This window comes from Ailuropoda melanoleuca, chromosome 13 (assembly GCF_002007445.2).
Source record: "Ailuropoda melanoleuca isolate Jingjing chromosome 13, ASM200744v2, whole genome shotgun sequence".
Lineage (NCBI taxonomy): Eukaryota > Metazoa > Chordata > Mammalia > Carnivora > Ursidae > Ailuropoda > Ailuropoda melanoleuca.
Window position 1 is genome coordinate 42,500,897 of NC_048230.1, and position 21,203 is coordinate 42,522,099.

Sequence of the window (21,203 nt, forward strand, 5' to 3'; positions counted from 1 at the left end):
TATGTGCTGAACAGATGAGAGTAACCTATAGACCAAAGTCACCACCTGTGTGAGTCCAGAGGCTCAGAGGGCCGAGGGCTGGTTTTCAGCTCCTTGCTCCTCCATTTGTAATTCCCTGTCTGGTCCCGCCCCAGACTGACGCACTCTGGAGTCTCCCTCACGGCTCTCCTGGAACGGTTCTCGCCAGGATTGCCAAGAACGCCAGGTCCTCCTATTGCTCAGTCCACGGATACTTCCAGACCTCCTTACTTGACCTCCCTGTGGTACTTGATGGGTCCGGCTCCCCGCAGGAAACAAATGGCTTCAAACTGAGGTCACTAAGGAGGCTTCAAAAAAGGGGCTATTTACAGGGTGTGAGTGAGCAGGGTAGGGACACCACAAGGGGTAGAGTGGTATGTGGAGCTCAGACCACTCTCCGGCCAGAAGGTGCAAGGCAGGGAGCAGTCACTGGAGCGTAGGTTGAGAGAGTAGAGGGACTCGCCTTGTGAGACTGTGCGGGAGGCAACCCTGCAGGAGGGAATCGGGGACCCCCAGCTCGCCCTCCTCCCTCCCGCCGGTCAGGGTCATCGCAGAGGGCTCAGATGAGGCTCACTCAGGTCAGCCTCTGGGGACCAGAGCAGGGCGGGGAGGGGAAGGGGCAGGGAGGGTCTGAAGACACAAAAGGAACTGCGGGCACACCTGGCTTCAAGACATGACACTCTCGTGGTCTCTCCTACTCCAGTTCAGGCTTCTCTTCTTCATTAGCCCCTCCTTTTCCAGTGCTCCCGAGGCTTCGACGTAGAGCGTCCTGGGATCCTGCACGCCCTTGGGAACAGTCTCATCCCTGCAGCTTCACAGACACGCTAACGAAGCCCTAACGGATCTAGACCTCTTTCCTGGGATCTTCCTCATCACCCAATCCGGAGCGCTCCACTGCACGGGCAGCCACGGAGTGCACGAGTGCACACTAAGCAAGTGTTGGGGGCTACTCACGAGAGCAACTTCCCTTCACGGATGAAGAACAAAAGGACAGAGAAGTTAGGTAGTGTCCCAGGTCACACAGCGCCAATGTCGGGGCCAAGACGAGTCTGCGAGTGCCTTCACAGCCTATATTCTTAACCACCATGACCAAAAGAGTTTCTTCAGGTTCAGAAAAAGTTGGGACTGGATAATTCATTTTCAGAAAAGTCTTTCCCCGTCTGCAATGGTGCCTGTTCCATGAACTCCCATGGCATGTCAGACCCCAGCCCCAAAACAGAAGGACAGAGCACACCCTTTAGGGGGCCGTCCTGTGAATCACCAGGCTCTGGCATTTCTGCCAGTCCCCTGGCCCCCAGCCAACACAGACCAGGAGACAAAGAGAGCTCACAGCCCCTCTGGCACTTTATTGTTTACAAAACAATGGCTCCAGTTGGAAGGAACACAATCATTATGCTGACAGCAGCAGATACAGAAACGAAAAAATGTCTACCTTTAAAAGAGTCAAAAATCACTGACGGTGAAAATGCTCTTCAGGGCACCTAGGCCATGGCTGAGGTGCCATCAGAAAGGTCTCAACTTAGTGACTGTCCCAAGTCCTCTGTCCTAATTTCACCTCTGTCTTAAAAACTCACAGAGCCCCAACATCAGTGACATTTATCAAGAAAATGAGTCAGGGAGTCCGGCCAGGCAAAGTCAGAAAAGACTGGGGTCTTCCACGCTATGTCCAGCGGGAGCTGAGTTCCAGAGAAACGTGTCACATTCTTTCGCTAGATGTTTTATAGTGGAAGAAACACACAGCAGTGCAAGAGGGATCCTCACTGGGTTCCTTCCTAGCAGCTGTATTAGAGTCTGAGAAAAGTCTGATGGCCCTTCCTGGGCCATCACGGCACCCCACATCCCCTTGAGGGGAGAGGGGCACTGCTTCAGGGCAGGGGCGCTGTGGGCTGATGGTGGGGTCCTACTTGGCTCCAATCCTGGCTGACCTGTCCTAAACCCTCTCTCTGCCTCTGCCCTGGAGCATGGAGAAGAGGCCAAGGGATGCAGACAAGCAGGGTTTGTGCGAAGTTTCCAGAGAAGAGACTGCAAAGCTCCCCGGGAAGGGGGAATAAAAGGTCAGGGGACAGAAGCCATGGGACCAGATGAGCATCCCCGCTGACATCTCGAGCACTGAGCCCAGCGCCTGGGACCCAGGGTGGGTGTGGCGGAACGTAGGGTCAGAAGTAAAAGATAATCATTTGTGGAAGTCTTTAAAGGCATGACAACTTCTGATAGTTGTTCATAAAAAGCAATGTTTTATCTTTGTATCCTTTGACCAAAGACTCGGAAACGCTTAAAAACTTGTCAGACCAACTGTGAGAACTTGATTCCAAACTCCTCCACTGCCGGGAATGAAGTTAACTATGAGACTCACTCTGTGTGATCAGATGGTGATTCCGAGAAAGGAAATTGGTTTAATTAAAATAAGTTAATAATTACAACTTCAAAGTGCTGCATGGCCACAGAATTTTCCTGAAGGGAAAAACGGGAGTCGGTCACATGAAGTGGAGATTGTCTGATGTGAGGCTGAGAACAAACGAGCGAGCTTGTGTCCTTTCCTGCAGAATTTGGGTAGATATGTCCCTGGAGGTCTGCCCTCACCCACACATCCCTGTAATTCTCTGCAGTATAGACAGATTCTTTTCCAGGAACCTGGAGAAGTGGATTTAATGCATGAGGTTCACGAAGAAGGAAGAAAAGGAGCTGGCCCAGGAGTTCCTGATAGGCAGGTCCACTTTGGACTCGCAGTTTAGCTCCTAGAGGGGGCACAGGGCTTGACACATAGAAGGAGCTCAAGAAACATTCACTGAAGGGAAGAACAAACAGAGGAGAAAGGGAGGTCAGATGGAAGTGCGAAGCCAGGTTACAGAGGGCCCCCAGGTTAGGATGCCTGCAGGGACCAGCTCCCACCACCAGATGGCAGAGCACACACCGGTCGGCACACCCTGGGCACCAGGACCCTTTCCCAGAGCTGAGGACTCCAGGCTCTGCAGCTCCAGGACCCTGGGGCTGACTGAACTCCTTGAACCAGGCACACACCTCCCCCAAAAAGGAAAAAAAAGCAACATAAAACACCACAGAAAAGTGCAGTCATCTGGTTTTTATAAAATTTGAGTCCTGATGGAGCTGAAAACTGTCCACCTCTGGGCCTTGCTGGTCTGAGTTTTGTAAATTTAAATAAACTCTATTCCTTCATACTTCACGTTGCCGATCTTGGTCTCCGGCAGCAGGAAGCGCCCGTCCAGCGTGAAGGCCATGATGTAGGTGGCGATCTTACCCCTGTCCTCCTCAGACTTCAGGGCCACAATGATCTGGTCATCGGTGTTGGGGATGAACTTGAAGGAGGAGAAGCCGTGCGTGGGGACCACCTCCCCCACGTGGCTGACGGAGATGTCGCCGAAGTCCTGGGCCGCGCTCAGAAGCAGGTTGGTGCCCTTGTGCTCGTCGTCCTTCTCGCTGTACCGCTCGTGGCTGGCCCGGCGCGGCAGAAAGAACCACCTCTGCAGCGTGTCACTCCAGCAAGCAGACTCGTGAATGAGGTAGCCTGGGGACACACGACAGACCCACAGGTCACCAGACCACCCGGCGGCCCGGCCCCGCCCTGTGCGGGCAGGACTGTCCGCCAGACAAGAGCGTGCCCGTGGGGCCTCCTTCCCCGCACGGGCTTCACGCTGCCGACGCTGCGAGGTGGCCTGTCCCATCCGCTGGGGCAGCGTGCCTGCTCGATCCTCTTCAGACCTCCCTCTGTCCTACAGGCCTTTCCACCTGCCCTTGTTCTCGATTACCAGAGTAACAAAGACCACACAGGCCATTCTGTCCCTGATGCCCCATATCTGGTCACCTGTGGCCATGAGTTCTGTCTGCATTTCTGATTCCTTGGTGCCAAGGAGCACGGAGAGCGGGCCAGGGAAGGGAGCGAATTAAACAAGCAGGTTTGATTTGTGAGGCAGAGATCGGGGTCGGGGGAGAGGCTGCCTTGAAGTTGAAAAGGATGTAGCATGCCCTCTATCTGGCGGCAAAGCAATGTCCTCAGTGTCATGCCCCCTAGGCCTAGAGCTCCCTGACCGCTCCAAGCACCATGACTTCCCACCACACACCACAACAGCTCTTGGAAGGTGAGGCGAAGAGCCCAAGCTCTGTCCACCTTGCTTCTACTGGGTCAGAAGCGAGGCCCAAGCCCTGCCCTTAGGTAACATCCAGAGAGCTCGGGTGGGAGGGGGCTGCGGCCTGAGACAGCGGGAGGCAATCTGCCGGGGAGAGTGAAGAACAAATGGCTCATTTGTCCCCAGAAGCCACTGGCCAGCTGGAAGCAGCCATCACAGACAGAAATCATCAAAACTGAGCCCGAAACGACACTGCTGAGTTCGGAAGCAAATGCTCGGAGGAAGAGCACGCCCAGCACACTAGCATCCGTCAGAGGCCCCCCGCCGGCGGGAGTGGTCCCTTACCTGGAGGCTGGATCCCTGCAGCGGCCCGCAGAGCGTTGTAGCTGGACACCCAGTTCTCGTGGTCCACGCTGCCCCTGCAGCCCACCACCTTCACCCACTCTGGGTTTTCATTCATCACTTCCCCCGTGCTGGTGGTCCACTCCTTGCCCAGGCCGCCCACATACAGATGCTCGTCCTTCACAGCCAGCCACTCGGCTTTGAAGCCTGGGGACAAGGAGATGAGGGAGCGTGCCTGAGGTGACAGCCACGCCTCTGCTCCCCAGATTCCTGCGGGGTCCGGCAGCCTTGGGCATCAGAGGTCACCCGTGCTGGACCTCCCGCAAGGCAATGATGAGAGTCTGGCTCAAGGCTCCATTCCCAGAGGGTATTTGGGTACCTGCCCTCTGCCTTCTATTCTCCCCCCTCCCCACCCTCTAGGACCTGTCACATTCTCTTTGGCCACTCAATCCAGGAACCCGCTGCTGGGACAGCCTCTCCTAAACGGATTCAGATGGCTCCTGCCACCGGCGCTGCACCTGCCCCTCCACTCTCCAAGGCCCAGCTGGCCACTCGTCAATCTCCTCTGATCCCCAAGCTCTATTTCTCAAGCTGTACGCCCCAACCTCACGACCGCCTCCAACCCCAGGCAAGAGGAAGCGCTTGGGTTATTATCAGGGCAGAGAGTGGGTCCTCACAACGGTGCCTGGCGCCCACTGAGAGGAGGGGAAGGGCCAGGAGCCAGAGCTAAGATGGGCTGGTGGGGGCTCAGAGTCCACTCCGATCAATGTGTTTACCTTCTTAGACAGTTCATTTGTTGTGAGTCCACCTGAAGGCTGCAGAGCACTCAGGCTGTGTGGGATGCTAATCCCCACGCACCCTGTGTTCTAAATTGCGCTTGCTTTCCCAGATATTTTGCAAGCTTCTTGCTGGCCCTGAGGACCCAGGGCTGCAGCCCGCCCTGAGAAACGGCAGCAGGCTGCAGAATGCTTTCCTGCAGGTGGCTCTGCAGGGACCTGCTGAGTTCCTGTGGTCCCACCCTCTCTGACGACCCAACCACAAACAACCCAAGATTCTACTCCCCCCTGACCCGACAGGAAAGAGCAGAACTACAACGGCTGCACGTGAACGCTGACGGACTAAGGCAGGAATTGGGCAACCAATGTCTTCTCCGAACCCTACGTCCAGACGGTCCCCTGCCCCTGGCCCCAGGCGTGGGTGAGCACTGAAGGGGTCTCGTCACTGCACGGAGGGCTGGCAGACAGCGCGTGCCCCACAGGCCCCGCTAGTTGCTGCCACTCCTCTGACCTGAGAGGGGCCTGCAGCGTTTAGCTCCCCGAAGGGTGCAGACCCACGTGGGGAGCACAGGCAAGCGTGGAGCCTTCGTCAACTCTCCAGCTCGTGCCCAGCACCTCCCTGCCCCTTGCCCGTCTGGGGCTCTGGGCCACTCCAGCTCCCTCTCGAAGCTCTGTGCTCCCCGCCGCCTGAAAGCCATAACTCCTTTCCAGCACACGGCAGAGCAGTGGGTCACAGAGGATTTCCAAGCTCGGATCCCACTCAAGTGCAGTCACTGCCACGCACGCACAGACACTCCTTCTGCTGTATGTTCAGAAAGGAGTGCTACACAGCGTAGTTTGCCTTTCCAATAAAGTCTCAGTTCAAAATGGGAGCAATCTGACACCATGGCTTTAAAGGTAAGATGCTTGGAGGCTGTCATTTCCACGTGCTCTGAAGATACCTTTGAAGATACAAGAAGGGCCGCGTTCCCGGAAGTGCCAAGAGCAGCAGCGGACAGGGCGCGCAACCTTGTCCTGGAAAGGACCCGTAGGGCCTGCGTCAGTGTAAGGCCAGCTCTGGGACGGGGCGGCCGTGGGTCAGAAGCAGGAGGGAGATGCCTCTACCCGGTGTTCCCTCCTCCTGGTCGCGTGAATGCTTTACCACGCACATACACAAACCAAACTGGCAGTCAACCGAAACCTGCCCCTGACACCCCAGGCGAAGCCGGGAGACGGAGATGGTCTGACTTACCTTTCCCCACCGTCCCATCGCCATCGGACAGAATCACCCACGGCACAGCTTTGGTGCCCTCGATCTGGTAGATGACTCCTGTCCGGTCGTCCACGGAGTACAGTCTCCCGTTGAAGACGATCAGCTCAGACAGCTCCATGCCCCGCCCCTTCTCAGCCAGATGGGACTCTAGGACCCCCTGGCCTTTGTCCCACTCCACAGCCACCTTGTCCCCGCTGTCTGAGAGGGTTAGATAGCCCTTCCTCAGGTAACTAAACCAGGTATTTTCCTCTTGGGCTCTAGACTCTGTGTCCAAGTCAGCAATAACTGCAATTCGGTACCGAGTCCCGCCCGGCGTCCTCTGGGGGGCAGACAGGGGGTACGTGTCATTGTACCGGTCAGCAGCTGCCTGGCTGAGCCTCCAGCTGTGGGCATTGGGCGCAGGGGGCCTGCCTGGGGGTGGGCGGTGGGAGTAGAGCAGCCAGAGGACGGCAACGCCCACAAAGGACGGCAGGATCACTTTCCAGCGGGGGCGGAAGCGGGGGTCCGCGGCCTTGGTCATGGACGCCAGCACCGGAAGGCCCCCCACACTTATCCGGAGGGCATGCATAGGCTCATTCCATTCCAGGTGGTTGGAGGGCTGGACGGGCATCAGACTGAAGGGCAGGCGGGACCTGGACACCCAGACAGAGAGGACAGGGGTCAGCGACCTGCAAAGCACAGAGGCTTCCCAATTACTTGAAGGTGCAGAGCCTGAAGGTTGCCTTATCCAGAATGGCACCGTCACACTTTGTGGCCATTACTATTTCCTTGGCTTAACTAAACCCTGACTCCAGCACCATCTCTATTTACTCTTACTCAGCAGGGTGAGAAGTCTTTTCAAAGCAAAATTATTCCATCTCCTGTCTCAACTGGCAAGAAGAAAGCTCAGTGAGGGCAAGCTCTGTGTAGGCTGGTGCTTTACCAGCTCAGAAAGAGGGCGCAGCAGGGGGTGAGGGAGGGAGTGGGGGTGCTGAGGGGTCTGGACGGGCCAGGGCAGCACAGGGTCCAGATGTGTACGCTCATCGAATGTCACCTCGTTTGAGAAGCTCTCCCTGAGGGCTCTGCTCCCAACAGCACCCCCATATCCCCTTCCTTGGTGTCTGCCACCCCCCCAACACCATGTTACACAGCTATCAGTGTGTTTGTCCAACTGTGTCCCGCACTCCTAGGAGATAGCACACAGAGCAGACGTATGCTCACCCAGCGAGTCTTGACTTCCTCCTGGGCAAGGTTTCTGTAACATTAATGTAAGTATAAGACAGATTTAGGCTAAACAGAAATTGGCAAAGTCTTTCCTCTGGCGCCCTTCTATTAACGTAAATGACAGAGGGACCAGTGTCTGACCAGCCCTCATGGCCTGGAGCCCAGCATCAGCACACTGGCCCCGAGGGACAGCTGGCCTCAACTGGGGCCTGGCTTGGCCTGGGACCCTGGCCCGCTCCCGAGGTGCAGCAGGACAGCTGGGTGGCGGCGGCCAGGAAGTGCAGTTTCTCACCACCTGCCCCAGCTTACGTCCCCAGCACAAACCACGCAGCCTGGTCGGCATGGCCACAGAGGCGCCAGGCCAGCGTCTGTCTCGGGGCAGATGCCAAGCTGGGGGAGCAGAACCAGCAGAGCGTCAGCCCTGGGCTGCGGCGCTCGGGCTCTGTCTTCAGTTGTGACTCAATACGTCCCGGCCTGGGACGGTCCCCCATTTTTGCCGCCTGCCCCCAAACAACCAACAACGGGACTTCAGGGGCAGATGCTCCTCTCACTGCCAGGTGGCAGCGGGAAGGGTGGGGACTGGGCAGCGCTGCACCACCGGGGCCCCTCCCCTGCAACCCAGTCCATGCAGCCTTTGTGCAGGGGCCACTGAGGAGCTCCCGTCCACGCCACAGGCCGCTGGCGCCGAGGCTGGAAAAACATGGCAATGGTTCCACGTGGAAGCCAGCCCTTTCCTTCTTTTGCTTTTGGACCGATGTTTAGGTTTTGCCCATAGGGTCAGGTGCAGAAAAGGGACCTCTAAGGAGCAAGCAAGGTGCCAGGAGGGTGCCGTGCGGGGTGGGGGGTGGGCGGCAGGCTTGGGAAGCCCTCCCACTCCCCACCTCAGGTGCTGGTCCCAGGCTTCCCTCCTGGGCGAGGACTCCCTCCTCCCCAAGAAGTGGGTCCGTTGTGGCCACAGAGCCAGTGGCTGAGCCTTCTCAGCTGGGAAACAGGGGTCCCAGCCGCTGCCCCCCCTCTGCTGCACCCAACCCCAGGCCTTCACAAACTACGGCTGGGCCCAAGCCACCCGGCATCGCTCTTCTGTATGCCGCTGAGCTCTCAACTCCCACATCTCACCTCCTGTTCCAAATTCTGCCTGGATTCCTAACGCATTTGGAACTTAGGATTTCCAAGTAAGTCTTACTCCCTCTCCCCAAACCTCGTTGCCCCCAACTCCTCCCTCAGAAATAGTGCTGGTGATGGGGGAGCCACCACATTCGCAGCTGCCTGGGGCAAAACTTTCCCTGAAACCCTGGGAGATGCCCTTTTCTGCACGAGATTATACTATGACCAGAAGTTCTGAACCACGAGCGCCTGGAGCCCTCTAGGTGTGGCCCCCACTCTCCTTTCACAGCAGCTGCTCCGATAGCAAGCCTGTCGATTCGGTCACCCCCCCCCCAGCCCCACCCCCGCACACCTGCTGCCACACCCCTCCCTGCTGACCTACTTGCCCCCCCGCAACCAGTGACCCCTGTCACCCACACGAGCAGATCAGACCATATCACGGTGTGCTGCAGGAGTAAACCCTCACTACTACGGGGCCCCTGCCGGGACCTCGCCCCTCGGAGCCGGCTCCTCTGCGGCCCTCATGCACCCCTTCCTGGGCACTCCTGCCTCTGCACGGCTGCCTCACTTTCTTTTCTGGATGTCCCTTAGGAAGACTTGGCTGGCCGCCCCCTCCCCCCACAGAGCCGGCCGCGTGCCTGCCCACTCGCCAGCACGGCAGCCTGCTCCTCCTCTTCACCGCCCCCTGCAACTTGTATAAGTACCTCTGCTCGGCCCTGCGCGCCACAGGGCAGGGGCTGGCCCACCGCGAGCTTACACCCCTGGTCCATGGCGGGGCCAACAGTGGAAACTCCGCACGCATTCGCCAAAGGAATGACAAATACACCCACACCTTCAACAGCCCGTCAGCTCCAGACCCGTTCGCCCCCTTGGTCAGACTGCAAATCCACAGCCCTGTATCCGGCCCCTGGCTGTCACACCGAGGGGTAGCCTGGTGTCACCATTGTGATGTGTCATCCTACTGCGCCCTGGTCTGCCCCCTCTCCATTCCTGAGTCGCCATCCTGCCACTGGTCATCTCGTCACATCTCCTGCCCGCTGGCTTCCCACAGAGGACGTAGGGGCCCAGGGTGGAGCACCGATGGCCACACATCTCATGCACCAGGCTGCCTGGCCCCGGTCCAGGGGTTCCAGGGAAAAAGAGCCCCGTCCCACTGCTTGGGGACACTTTAGCTATGCCTGCTCGTCTGGTTCCTTCACCTTCTACAAACATGTCCAAAACTGCCACCTGAGTGGCTACCTGATCTCCAGATTACAGATTACACCCTCAGGTATGCCGAAAGCACCCAATAAATATTGTGGATGAATGATTATCCGTGAGTGAACAGAGAACCACCCCCAACCCCTAACACCTTGGTCCCTCCCTGTCCCTCACCATCCTGAAGAACGATGGTGAATCCCCAATTCTGAATGAATGGAGGGAGAACCCCTCCCAGCCCTGTGACACCCTGCCCCCTCCCTGTCCCTGAACACCACAGAAGAGAACCACCCCTCAGTCTCTTAAGGATGCTCCATGTCCTATGGCTAAACCTCCTGCCAGCAGGGACGGTGAGACTGCACGGTGACACTCTCCCCAGTCCTCCTCTTCCTGCCTGTCCCCAGGCCCTGAGTCTGTATCTCCTTCCCCACCACCCACCTCTCCTTCTGCCTCTTCCCTGAGATGACCTCAGTCTCCAGGGGCACAAGCACTACAGTGAGGGCTCCCTGCACCTTCCTAGCCTGCACCTGTCCCCTGAATTCCAGGCCCAGCAGGCCCAGCTGCTGAGACTCGTCTGCCTGCAGGCACTTGAACGGGCTCCCTCAGGAATTTACTGACCAGCCGAGGGCTCTCCCAGACCTCAGAGGTCATCCTGGGGAACAGCCGGATCACTTTCTCGCCTCCTCACATCCCAGCAGGCGCCAGGCCCCCTTGCTGGTCTGGTCTGTACCCCGGCTCCAGACTTGGGTCCCATCTCACCGTGGCCTCCTGGTGACCTAGACCATCCAGCTCCAACCTGCACTCTGCCATTCACCAGCTGCTCGACCTGGCATCCCTAGGCCTCGGCTCCTTTGCAGGTAAACTGTGACAGAACAGTGCCGACTTCCCAGAGTCACGCTGCTGGCTGAGTCAGACGCTGCAGGACTCGGCACAGATCGCCCGCTCCTGTCTGCCTGCCACCCTCGTCACTTTGCTAGCACCTGTGCCCACCTGCCCGGAGGGCCCAGCTTGATAAGTAAACCTGATGAGAAGTGGCTGGGCCATCCTGTAAGTACTGAGCATGGCAGCGACGTGAAGGACTCTACACCCTGCAAAGACTACCATAGAAAGTGTGCGTGACCCTGGTCTAGACACTCTCAAATCCATCCTCCACACAACTGAGAGAATGATTTTTCTAAAAACTGAATCCAGACGAAAGTTCTTTGCTAGATCCCAAAGCTGTCCCACTAAGGGACAAACTCCTCAGCTCCCCCTCACCCCCCCCCCAATGCTGGGCTTTTTACAATTCCGTAGCCCACAGCCAAGCCCCTGTGCGTGATGCTTCTGCCACCTGGGATGACAATCTCCCTGACCACAGTGAAGGATCTGGCAGTCCCTGGCTGTGCCGTGATAGTGATGCTTCTGCTGTCCCTTTCCCCTCCTGCCCTATGCCTGCAGTGAAGGACCTCCTCCACCACCAGTGAGCTTCCCTCCTGTGGACACCTGTCCAGGCCGCACCCCTGAACCTCAGTGTCCCCTTATATGTTGATAACGACTGTGCAGATGTGATCGAGTTAAGGATCATGAGATGAGGTGATCCAAGGGAGCCCTAGATGCAACCCCGAGTGTCCTTATAAAAGGCACGGCAGAGGGACATTAGACAGCGATGGAAGAGGCCACATGACCACGAAGGCAGAGAGGGGAGTGACGTGGCCACAGCCCAGAAGCGCCTGGAGCCCCCAGAAGCTGGAAGAGGCAAGGACAGACTGTCCCCTAGAGCCTTCAAAGGGAGCACAGACCCGCTGACACCTTGATTTCAGCTCAGCGACACAGAGACTGGATTTCTGGCGTCGGCACTATGAGAGAACACGTGCGTGTGGTTTCCAGCCACCACGTTTGTGGGAACTTGCCACAGCAGCCCTGGGAACAAATGCCCCTCCTCACACACTGTCCTGTGTGCCTCCTCCTTCCGGGGCGTGGCTTGGCTGCAACGCGGACCACGCCGTACTGCCACCATCCGTCCTGCTTGACTCTGAGTTCCTGGAGGGCAGGGGCTCTGCCTTATCAGGCTGGTTCCCAAGACCTAACCAACAGGCAGAGCACCTGGGGCCCCGTCACCTTTTGTCAATAAGAGAATGACCACTTCCAGTGATAGTGGAGTGGAACTCTGTTTGCCTTTCAGAACATCCCTTTTCACCGCTGGAATCATTTCTCTTTGCATCAAAACCCAACCTTGATCCTCATCCCTCCATTAAGATCCTAGGAATTACTTCCATTTTGTAGAATAAAATCAGATGCTTTTCCATTTGTTCTCCACAACCCCAGGACGGCTCACACCCAGAACTGACAGTGAGCTGCCTATCTTGTGCAGAACGAGAGCTTGTTTTTATTTAAAAACAAGAACAAACCCCCCCCCCAACTTCCAGCTATGAACACCGACAGAAATTGGCCAGTGAAGGTGAGTGTTAAATGGACAAAGCTGCTCCTAGAGGAGGGGCCTGTGTGAAGCTCTCCCTTGCTCATACCCCTCAAAGCTCTAAGCAGTTTACATATTTGCTGTATTGATAAGAAGGTTGGTAGCCCCACCTTCTGCAGCCTAATGGGTTGATTTCATATTACCAGGAAAATCGGAACCAAGCTGCTACAGTAAAACGTCACGGGTTCTTTGGTTGGCCGTGCTCGCCTGTCCGGGTGGGCCTGCAACCAGTTCTCTCCGTTCAGAAACCCCCGGGGATCACACCCCGCTGGCTCCTTTCTCCTGTACCAGCCATGCTGCAGGGCAAGGTCCTTGGAAAGAGCCATCCAGAAGAACCACTACCACCCAGGCTGCTCCAGGCCCAACTTTCTTCCCCAGCCCCTCTTTTTCAGACAGGTGTCAAGAATGGCTCACCGACACCCCTACATTTCTGGTTTCTGTCACCAGTACTTCCTTATAACACAGGCCTGAAACAGCAAGGTGTAACCCTGTGCCTTTCCACTCCTAAGTGGGTCCCTGGACTCCAAGGGGAGTGGCACTGCCAGGGAGACGCTCCTGTCCTGGGCCCCAGAGGGAGCGGCCACCCTACCTTCTCAGACCATCCTCGGGCCTGCCATGGGACTCTACAGAAGGCTCGGAAGAAAGGTGGTAGCCACTCCTGACACAGCCCACAGGCCAGAGGGTCTCATTCTCCTTTTCCTTCAGGTGTGTGGCAGGTGGCAGAACAAACAGGTTTAACTACAGCTGCCAGAGCAAAACTCCTCCCTTCCAGGATCTGGGAGGGGCAGGAAGCAAGAGCGCAGCCCCGAGATAAGGAGGCCTCCCCTGCCTCCCCAGTCAGGCTCTGCCTCCCCCCTCAGACTGTGCCTATGCCCCTCAGGCCTTCCGTCCTGCACAGCAGCTTGCCCTTCCCCACCACAGTCTATGAACTGAACGGTTCTCCAGAGCTCATGTCCAGAGAGCAGGCAGGTCTCAGAGTCCCTGCTCTGCTCGCTGCCTATGTGCACTTCCTGGCTGGAGAGGAAAGAGCTCAGCCTGTTGACCCTGCACTCGTCAGAGTGACGCAGAGTGACACAGAGTGACACAGAGGCTCAGGGCTTCAGAGTCTCAGAAAGTGCTGGTGTGTCTCAGGGGAGTGAACATCAAACACCCACCGGGGGCCAGGCTCTGCAAAAATGTTACCCGATTCAAGGCATTCTCCCACTTTGGACTCGCCAAAGCTGCACTGTACTTGAAAATTTCATTTCGAATTTGAATGGGGTAAGCAGCAGAAGGAAACAAGGAAGGAACAAGTCACAGTAGCCAAGTGTGTCCTTCAGGGATTAACCGAGGCCCTCCTCCCAGATAGCAATTTCCTTAAGGCTGCGACTCCACACCTCCCACCCCCTTACTCTGCCTACAGCAGGCACTCACGACGGCTTCCTGAAGCAAGTTAAACACAGCTCACGATAACTTCTTTTTCAGCCATTTTTGTTTATAAGCCAACCACCCGAGAGAAGTGGGACTTCTATTACTGCTGCTGTGTGGACTCCGCGCAGACGCGGCGGCCTGACACCACACACCTGTTCACAGCCCTGCAGGACGGGCCCCGGGCCCCACGGGGCTAAGATCAAGGGCTGCATTCCCGCAGAGGCTCCTGCGGAGAGCCCTCCTCCCAGACGGTCCCCACTTCTAGAGGTGCCAGCGTTGCTTGACTTGCAGCCCCTCCTCACCTTCCAAGCAGCAACACTGCATCTCTGCTCCTCCGCTACCCCCACTCCTGCTCTCCTGCCTCTGTCTTTTGCTTCCTCCGGCCGTGATTACGTGGCCCACCTGGATAACCCAGGACGCGCTTCCTAGTTCAAGGTCAGCTGATCAGCACCCTTCCTTCCATCTGCTACCTTTGTCCCCCCCTTGCCACGTCACATACTTGCAGGTTCTGGGGGTCAGGATGTGGACATCTTGGGGGGCCGTTTTTCTGCCAACCACAGGAAGGGAGACAGGGAAAAGACATCCAGCTTTGCCAGGGGCCAGGGCCATCCACACACCGCTCTGTCCACGGTGCGGGCAGCCCAGCTCCGGAGCCCGGCACCGTCTGCATTCCTTACATCACGGGACGGCTGTGTGTGCTGAAGCTGTACCGGCAAGGTTATATGTCAGGAGGACGTTCAGCAAAAAGTTACCCTTCCACTCGAAAGCCACATTCCAAAAAACACTCCCCATTATCAGGGTTGCTTTCCAGAAAGCCTGAAAATAAGGGGGAGCAATTAAAATTTCACCATCCACCCAAATCAGGGGGTTGCCCCTGCCCGAACCCATCTTCTGTCCTGTTCTCCCCAGGGCCGGCTCCCCGGACACAGCAGTCAGCACCGCAGAAGGCACGCAGCCCGGCCGGACCCGCTGCAGCCGTTCTGGATGCGCGGGGATCTGACACTTCCGCACTGGCACTCGGTGTCTGCGCCATGCCTCGTTCCCCATGGCATGTCCCTGGGTGAACACGGACGCAGGAGCGCTCTCCTTGGGAACCCCAAGCTGTGAGTTCCAGGGAGTGACTGCACTTGTTACAGATAAACAAGCAGTAGTCAAAAGAAACATAGACAAAAAGAAGAACTGAATATCTTCCCAGATTTCCCTATTATCAGGATGTTTTGTCTAAGTAATTGTCTTGGTCTCATGAGAAGGAAAATCCACGTAAAATTCCTAAAGCCACAGTCCCGAGTATTAGTGAAAGGAAAAGAGCACTTGCTAAATTTTCTCTCCAGTGTCTCAGGTACCATTCCACAAATGTCTACAAGATAAAGAAATGATGTCCCTGTCACGATGCTGACCCATTTCAGGATGGTGGACCGCTCTCTCAGATCTGAGACGCTGTTTTTGAAAGAGGAAACACTCGAGTATCTGCAAAGCGACTCCCGACGGCTGCCGTGAGGACTGCCACACAGTTGCCCAGAGGGTCTTAAGACTCCGATGAAAGGGGCCGTGTACTTGTGAGCCTGCACGAGCCCACCTCAGAGGCCACACGCGGGCGGGGGGTGGGGGACACACCACCAGAACAAGGCCTGCTCCTGTCATACTCTGAGTCTGTCTGCACCACCTCTGTGGCTCCAGGAAGCACAGCAGGTGAGGTGCACAGTTGCACCAACAGCTGAAACCAACACATTCACTACGTGGCTGTGCAAGTGTGGCAGGAACCACAGCGGGGTACAGTTGTAGGGGGAAGAAGGCTTTAGCTACAGAAGGCATCAAATGCTCAGATGGATACCTCAGCTGAGGGATTGTAGGGGACACAAAGTGGCTCATATACACTTGCAAGTCTAGGACTTTCTCCACCGCCCTGGGTCGTAACATGCCTTCTGTGATCAGGTCTAGTGAGAACACCAAGACTACTCAGGCTCCAGGCCACCACGTGAACAAATGCACGCTTCACCGGAGTCCCCCCCACTGCCCAGGATGAGACACCCGCCCAAGTCCAGAGAGGAGAAGCCTGGCCCATCAATGTATCTTTCAGCAGGGCCCTGGAGGCCAGAATAGAGGGCTCATTGAGGCTGTTGGGGAGGGGCTCTGGGGAGGCTGCTGGCTGCTGTGCCCACAGGCCCAGGCTGGACCGTCCTGCTCAGAGGCCTGTGGGGTGGGGCTGGGAACTGGGGGGGGGGAGATCCGTCCCAATACATCTCTGAAAAGGGAGGGGAAGGAGAGACTGCAGCACCTGCTTCCTCTTCACGGACCCTCCTGTGGCCCCATGCTTTGGCCAGGTTTTGGTCCTTACGCTGAGGAGCCAGCAAGAGTCAGAGCTGACATCAGCAGGTCCCAAACCTACGCTTTGTGGAAAATGCACTAGGGAAAGACATCAAGCATACACTCTGGGACAAGAGTGAAAAGTGGGGGTGCTATGCTAAGAGACCCTGGTTTCCCTGGGGCAAAAGCTGGATCTGGCAGACAGGAGAGTGACTGAGAGTGCTGGGGGCCCGCCAAGCCTGGGGACACACTGGGCAAAGGGAAGGCACCAAGTAACAAGGATGGAGGAGGAGGCGCCATGACCCCAGGATGAGAGGACCAGGCCGGATGGAAGAGAGGGAGGAGGGTGGACAGTTTGGGTGCAAAAGGAAGGAAAGTAAGGCCTGGGTCGGGGGAGGCTGGCCTGCTGCGGGTATGACAAAGTACCAGTCTGAGAGGGGAGGGCTCCCTAGTGGGAGAGGAGAGGCCCCGCAATCAGAGAAAAATCATGGTGGGGGGGGGGGCAGGAAGGGATTGGACTCAGGGACAGCTGTCCCAGTGAGTCAGGAAAGGAATGAGTCCTCCAGGGTCCAAAGCTGTCCCACAACAGGCAGAGAGGCAGGGAAGAGTCAGAACAGGGCAGGAGTCCTGAGTAGGAGAGGGGAGGTGTCCCATACTAGTCAGAGGGGGTGGGAGTCCCGCACTAGTCAGAAGGGCAGGTGTCCTACACCAGTCAGAGGGGTAGGTGTTCAGCACTAGTCACAGGGGTGCGAGTCCCACAAGTCAGAGGGGGGAGGTGTCCCGCACTAGTCAGAGCCAGTGAGAGTCCCGTAAGTCAGCCAAGGTAGGTGTCTCTCAAGTCAGAGGGGGAGGTGTCCGCCTCCCGTCGGACGAAGGAGACAGTTTCTCGGGAGTCTGAGGGCCGGGGCGGGACGTGGCGGGGTAGGAGGGCGGCGGCGCGGGCCCGTCGCGAGGGAAGGCGCGGCGGCCACGGGTGCAGCCGTCACTCACCCGGTGCAGGCTGGCTCCGGGGCCTCCCTGCAACAAGGCCGGGACCCAGCGGGCAGCCGACTTCCGCCCGGCGCGCTCGCCTGGTGTCCGGGACGCGCTCCCGGCAGCCTCTGCTCCGCGGCTGCGCGCCGGCGCGGGCGGGACTGCTGGGAATTGTAGTTTTTACTGCTCGGCGAGCCCCTACGGGAGCCGGGACTAAAGGGAGGGGTGCAAACGTGCGCCGGGACCGCCCCGCAGGCCCCTTCCACCGCTTTGTCCTAGAACGCTGGCCCTACAAAAGCGGGAGGCGGGGATCATTTCTCGAGCAGAGATTTTAGGACCTCTTGCCTGGCGCTGTTGACCCCCGTGGTCTCCCGGGAGCCGGGGAAACGGGGACCCCTTTATGCCACCCTCATTATCAGAGAGCCCCTCTCCTCGGCTCTTCTGATGGGCCACTTCGGAAAGCTGATCAGTTTCCAGAGCAAAGATCAGGGCGCAGGTCTACAGGCTTGCAGTGTCCTGGCGGGGGAGCGTGCTGGGGTGGGGGTGGTTCCCTGCCCTTGATTTACTGTCAAGGAGTGTCCTCCCAAATAAGGGTATCCAGTTCGCCCCGTTTCTCCAGTCCCCTCCCCGGTCCCTGAGCTATTTTAATGGAATATATTCAGAGGCATCCCTGCTCTCCACCCCGAAGTCCTGCAAAATTGCCCATTTTAGAAATCAAGAGAAAAGCCTGGTAGCAGTGAAGTATTTATTACATAAGAGCCAGGCGAGGGTTGGCGCTCTGCGGGTCTGCAGCTTGGCGTGCCCGCAATCACCCCAGGGCCTCCCAGGAGCCTTCCGTTAGGTAACAGATGCACAAGAGAAAAATTCAAATTATGTAAATGGTGTCCAGTGAAAAATAACCCTCCCGTCCCTGTTCCGCATTCCCTGCCCAGAGGCAGTCACTATTACTAGTTTCTTGTGGTTATTGTTAGAGAGATTTTGTGACATGCAAACAAATCATAAAGGCGTATATGAAATTACCTTTTTAAAAAACCAAATGGAAATTTGCTAAACACTCGGTTCTGCATTTTGGCGGGTGGAAAGGGGACAAACCCTTCTTGAATTTATTTGTTTCTCGTTATGTGAAACTGAGCTCTAACTATATACCACATATTACTATTATTTTAAATTATTTGAACCTTTTATTTGCGAAGATATGTATATATGCCTCCCAGCTTGAGAAAGAAAAGGCTAGTCCTGCTCTCTTGAAAGTTCTCCATACTTCTCCCCTTCCAAACCCCCTCCCACCCCAGGAAGTGAGTGCAATCTTGAATCACTCTCATGCTTTATGTTATAATTTTAGCAAATAGGTATGTGTCCCTCAACAATATATATGCATATTATAACTTGTACAAAAATGAAATAAAATTGTATGCGATGGATGGGCTTTCCCGTTGCTCCACGAATATCATCAGGCGTGTTCATTTTGCCAATCTGATGGGATGAGATATCTTCTCATTGCCTGATTGCTGAGAAGTTGTGTATCTTTCGTATGTTTTTTGGCCATGTAGATTTTTTTCTTCTGCAGATGCCCCTATATATCAGTGTCATTTTGGGGAAATAATCCATCCTTTCCCCATTGGTATGTATGCAATGCCATCTTTTGTCACAGATCAAGTTTCCATATATACATGGGTCTGTTAGGGGCTCTCTAATATGTCGTACGGGTATCGTTGCTCTCGTCTGTTCCAATACCACAGTCCTCACACTTACCTCTTTATAATAAACCTCCATAAGTTGTAGGACAATTCCCCCTCAGCCCCCTCCTACATCCCATCCACCCCTAACTTTCAGGGTTTTGAAAGGAGTTGCTTTAAATCTACAGACTAATTCGGAGAGACTTGGGAGTTTTACGATGTTAAGCCTTCTACCCAAGAGCACGGTTTGCCTTTCCATTTACTTTGGTCCCCGTTAATGTTTTTCAAAAAGGTTTGTAATTTTTCACTCCGCAGCACAGCTAACAAGCTGTGTGGTTATGTAGACACGTGTTTCCTTCTCTGCACAGCTGCATAGTACTCTGCGGTGTGCATGTCTTGTTATTTCTTTTGCCAGGCCCCTAATGCTGTCCTTCTAGAATATGTGTGATCTTCTTGCATTACAGCAATGCTTCAGGGCAAATCCTCGAACTCGCGCATTGGAGCACAACTGTGAGTCTATCTGTAGCATAAATTGCTGGAAGGAAGATTACTAGGTCAAAGGGTGTTCACATTCTCTAGTGACTAGACGCGGCCTTCCTGCCTTCCGGAGAGGCCATGCCCCGTGCTCTCCACGGGCACCTAGGTATTCCTGTGGTTTAAGTTCTCCCTAATTCCTTTGCATCCTTGGCGACACCACCTTGGCCTTCGTCGAGAACTCTTCTCCCCCTTGTGTTTCTGTGGCTCCACGTGAAAGACTAAAAAATCTTCACTTTAATCCTCCATCGCGTGCTTACTTAACATCCCGGCTCACTCATTTCATAGTTAAGGCTTAAAATGGAGCAGTCCACCAGGGGGCCCTCCCATTTTATTTATCAAGGAAAATGCTGCTGGATGGTGATAGCTCCGTGTTATCTCCGAAAGTGCCGAAAAGGAATTCCCACGATAGGGACATAAACAGCAAGAGATGGAGAAACTGCGGCATGGGACAGTTAGTGCCTGATGAGAGTCAGAAAGCACATGGCAAAAGGCAGACCGCAAATGTGATTTCTTGTCCCTGACGGTTCATCTTTGCGTCCAGTCCAGGGGGGCTTCCAGGGAAAGGCTTGTCCTCCTTAGACAGAAGTCTTCTCCAGGTGTGAGGGCCGGTGAAGCAGCAGATGATCCTTCTGTCCTTGCAGCTGCCGGTCCTGATCCCCACCTGCCCCCAGGCTTCCAGAAGGCAGGCACTGCCATCCAGAAGCAAGGAGCATGGGCCAGCGGCCAGGGTGGCTGGGTCTGGCCGCCAAGTTTCCATCTCTTCCAAATCTCCACGGAGACTCCCTCGTCCCCACCCTTTGGCAGTGGGACGCCACCATCTGAGCCTGCTTGTGGCTCCCCTTCCGAGCAGAATGCAGGAGTTTGCAGTGCTGCTCTCTGCCCTTGTGGGATGGCTGGGCAGCCTGGCCCAAAATAGCTGGGACAGGCAGAATGTTGGGGTCACAGTGGGAAAAAAATCACAGTGTTGCTAATGACAGGCTGTGCTTATCTGGACCCAGTGTCTTACAGACATTAACAGAGGTCACATAGTTTTTTCCAGGGATGAGAAAACAGACACAATAAGCAGCAGTGATATGCCCGGAGAGAGAAAAGGGATTGCCAAACAGGGAAGGACATAGAATGCTGCCTCCTGAGAATGTTCTCTCCCCACCGTGAGTCTCTGGACTTAAGGTCCCATGAGCTGCCCTTGTCTGAGGATATGGGGCCACTTGGGAAGCTTCAGGAAGCCCTTAAGTGCTTGGCCCAGACATCCTTGTGTGGAAGGTGTGAGCTCCTAGGGAATTCCAGGATGGGCGTGACCTATAACTCACTTGGGAACTGAAGAGAGAGACCTTGGGGGGGGGTGCTCATCATTCTGGTTGGCCCTGGCCTCTGACCCATCATGGGGCTGATGAAATCTCCCTCAGGCACTGCTGCTGGCTTTGGGTTCTGTTTTTTTTTTTTTTGCCATGACTCTTGTCCTTAATTCCGGCCAGGACTTTCCAACAGGAAGATATTCGCTGAACTGGGAACAGTCTGCTCTGCTTGCAGGAGAACACTATGGCCTTAATGGAGGACCAACAATCAGGTGGTCTGCAAGACCATCCCGGGCTTGCCCAGTGTCGCTTTCCTACTTACAGTTTTAAAGTGGTGATGAAGTGAGTGACAGAGAGCATTAGGGCACCTGGCCAGCTCTGTGTTTGGGTGACAGACCTTGTTTCTTTCATTGAGGGCTGAACTGTCCTTGTGAATCTTTGCCCATTTGCCTGTTGGCTTGAGCTGGGAGCCGTGATGCCCGAGGTATGCTCAGACTGTAGTTCCCTTTTTTCTGGAACTTTCCACGCCTCTGAGCCTTCTGTCCCATGCGGATATCTTGGGAAATTCCAGGTACTTGTT

At 55.9% G+C, this 21,203-nt stretch overlaps 1 protein-coding gene across 3 annotated transcripts; it reads right to left on the reverse strand.

The window, feature by feature from the left end:
• Window positions 1-1,344: 1,344 nt before the first annotated feature.
• Window positions 1,345-17,269, reverse strand: CANT1 (calcium activated nucleotidase 1). Of its 3 annotated transcripts, XM_019798794.2 has the most exons (5): window positions 17,134-17,236; window positions 14,339-14,543; window positions 6,450-7,102; window positions 4,446-4,649; window positions 1,345-3,541 (listed from the first exon to the last, which is right to left on the reverse strand). In XM_019798794.2, the coding sequence occupies exons 2-5, from the start codon at window positions 14,446-14,448 to the stop codon at window positions 3,171-3,173; spliced, it is 1,338 nt and encodes a 445-aa protein (XP_019654353.1). In that variant the 5' UTR covers window positions 14,449-14,543; window positions 17,134-17,236; the 3' UTR covers window positions 1,345-3,170. The 3 variants fall into 3 exon arrangements, with proteins under 3 accessions (XP_019654353.1, XP_002918427.1, XP_019654354.1); XM_002918381.4 differs by lacking the exon at window positions 14,339-14,543 and having other exon boundaries at window positions 17,134-17,269; XM_019798795.2 differs by lacking the exon at window positions 14,339-14,543 and having other exon boundaries at window positions 6,450-7,138; window positions 17,134-17,227.
• Between the last annotated feature and the right edge of the window lie 3,934 nt (window positions 17,270-21,203).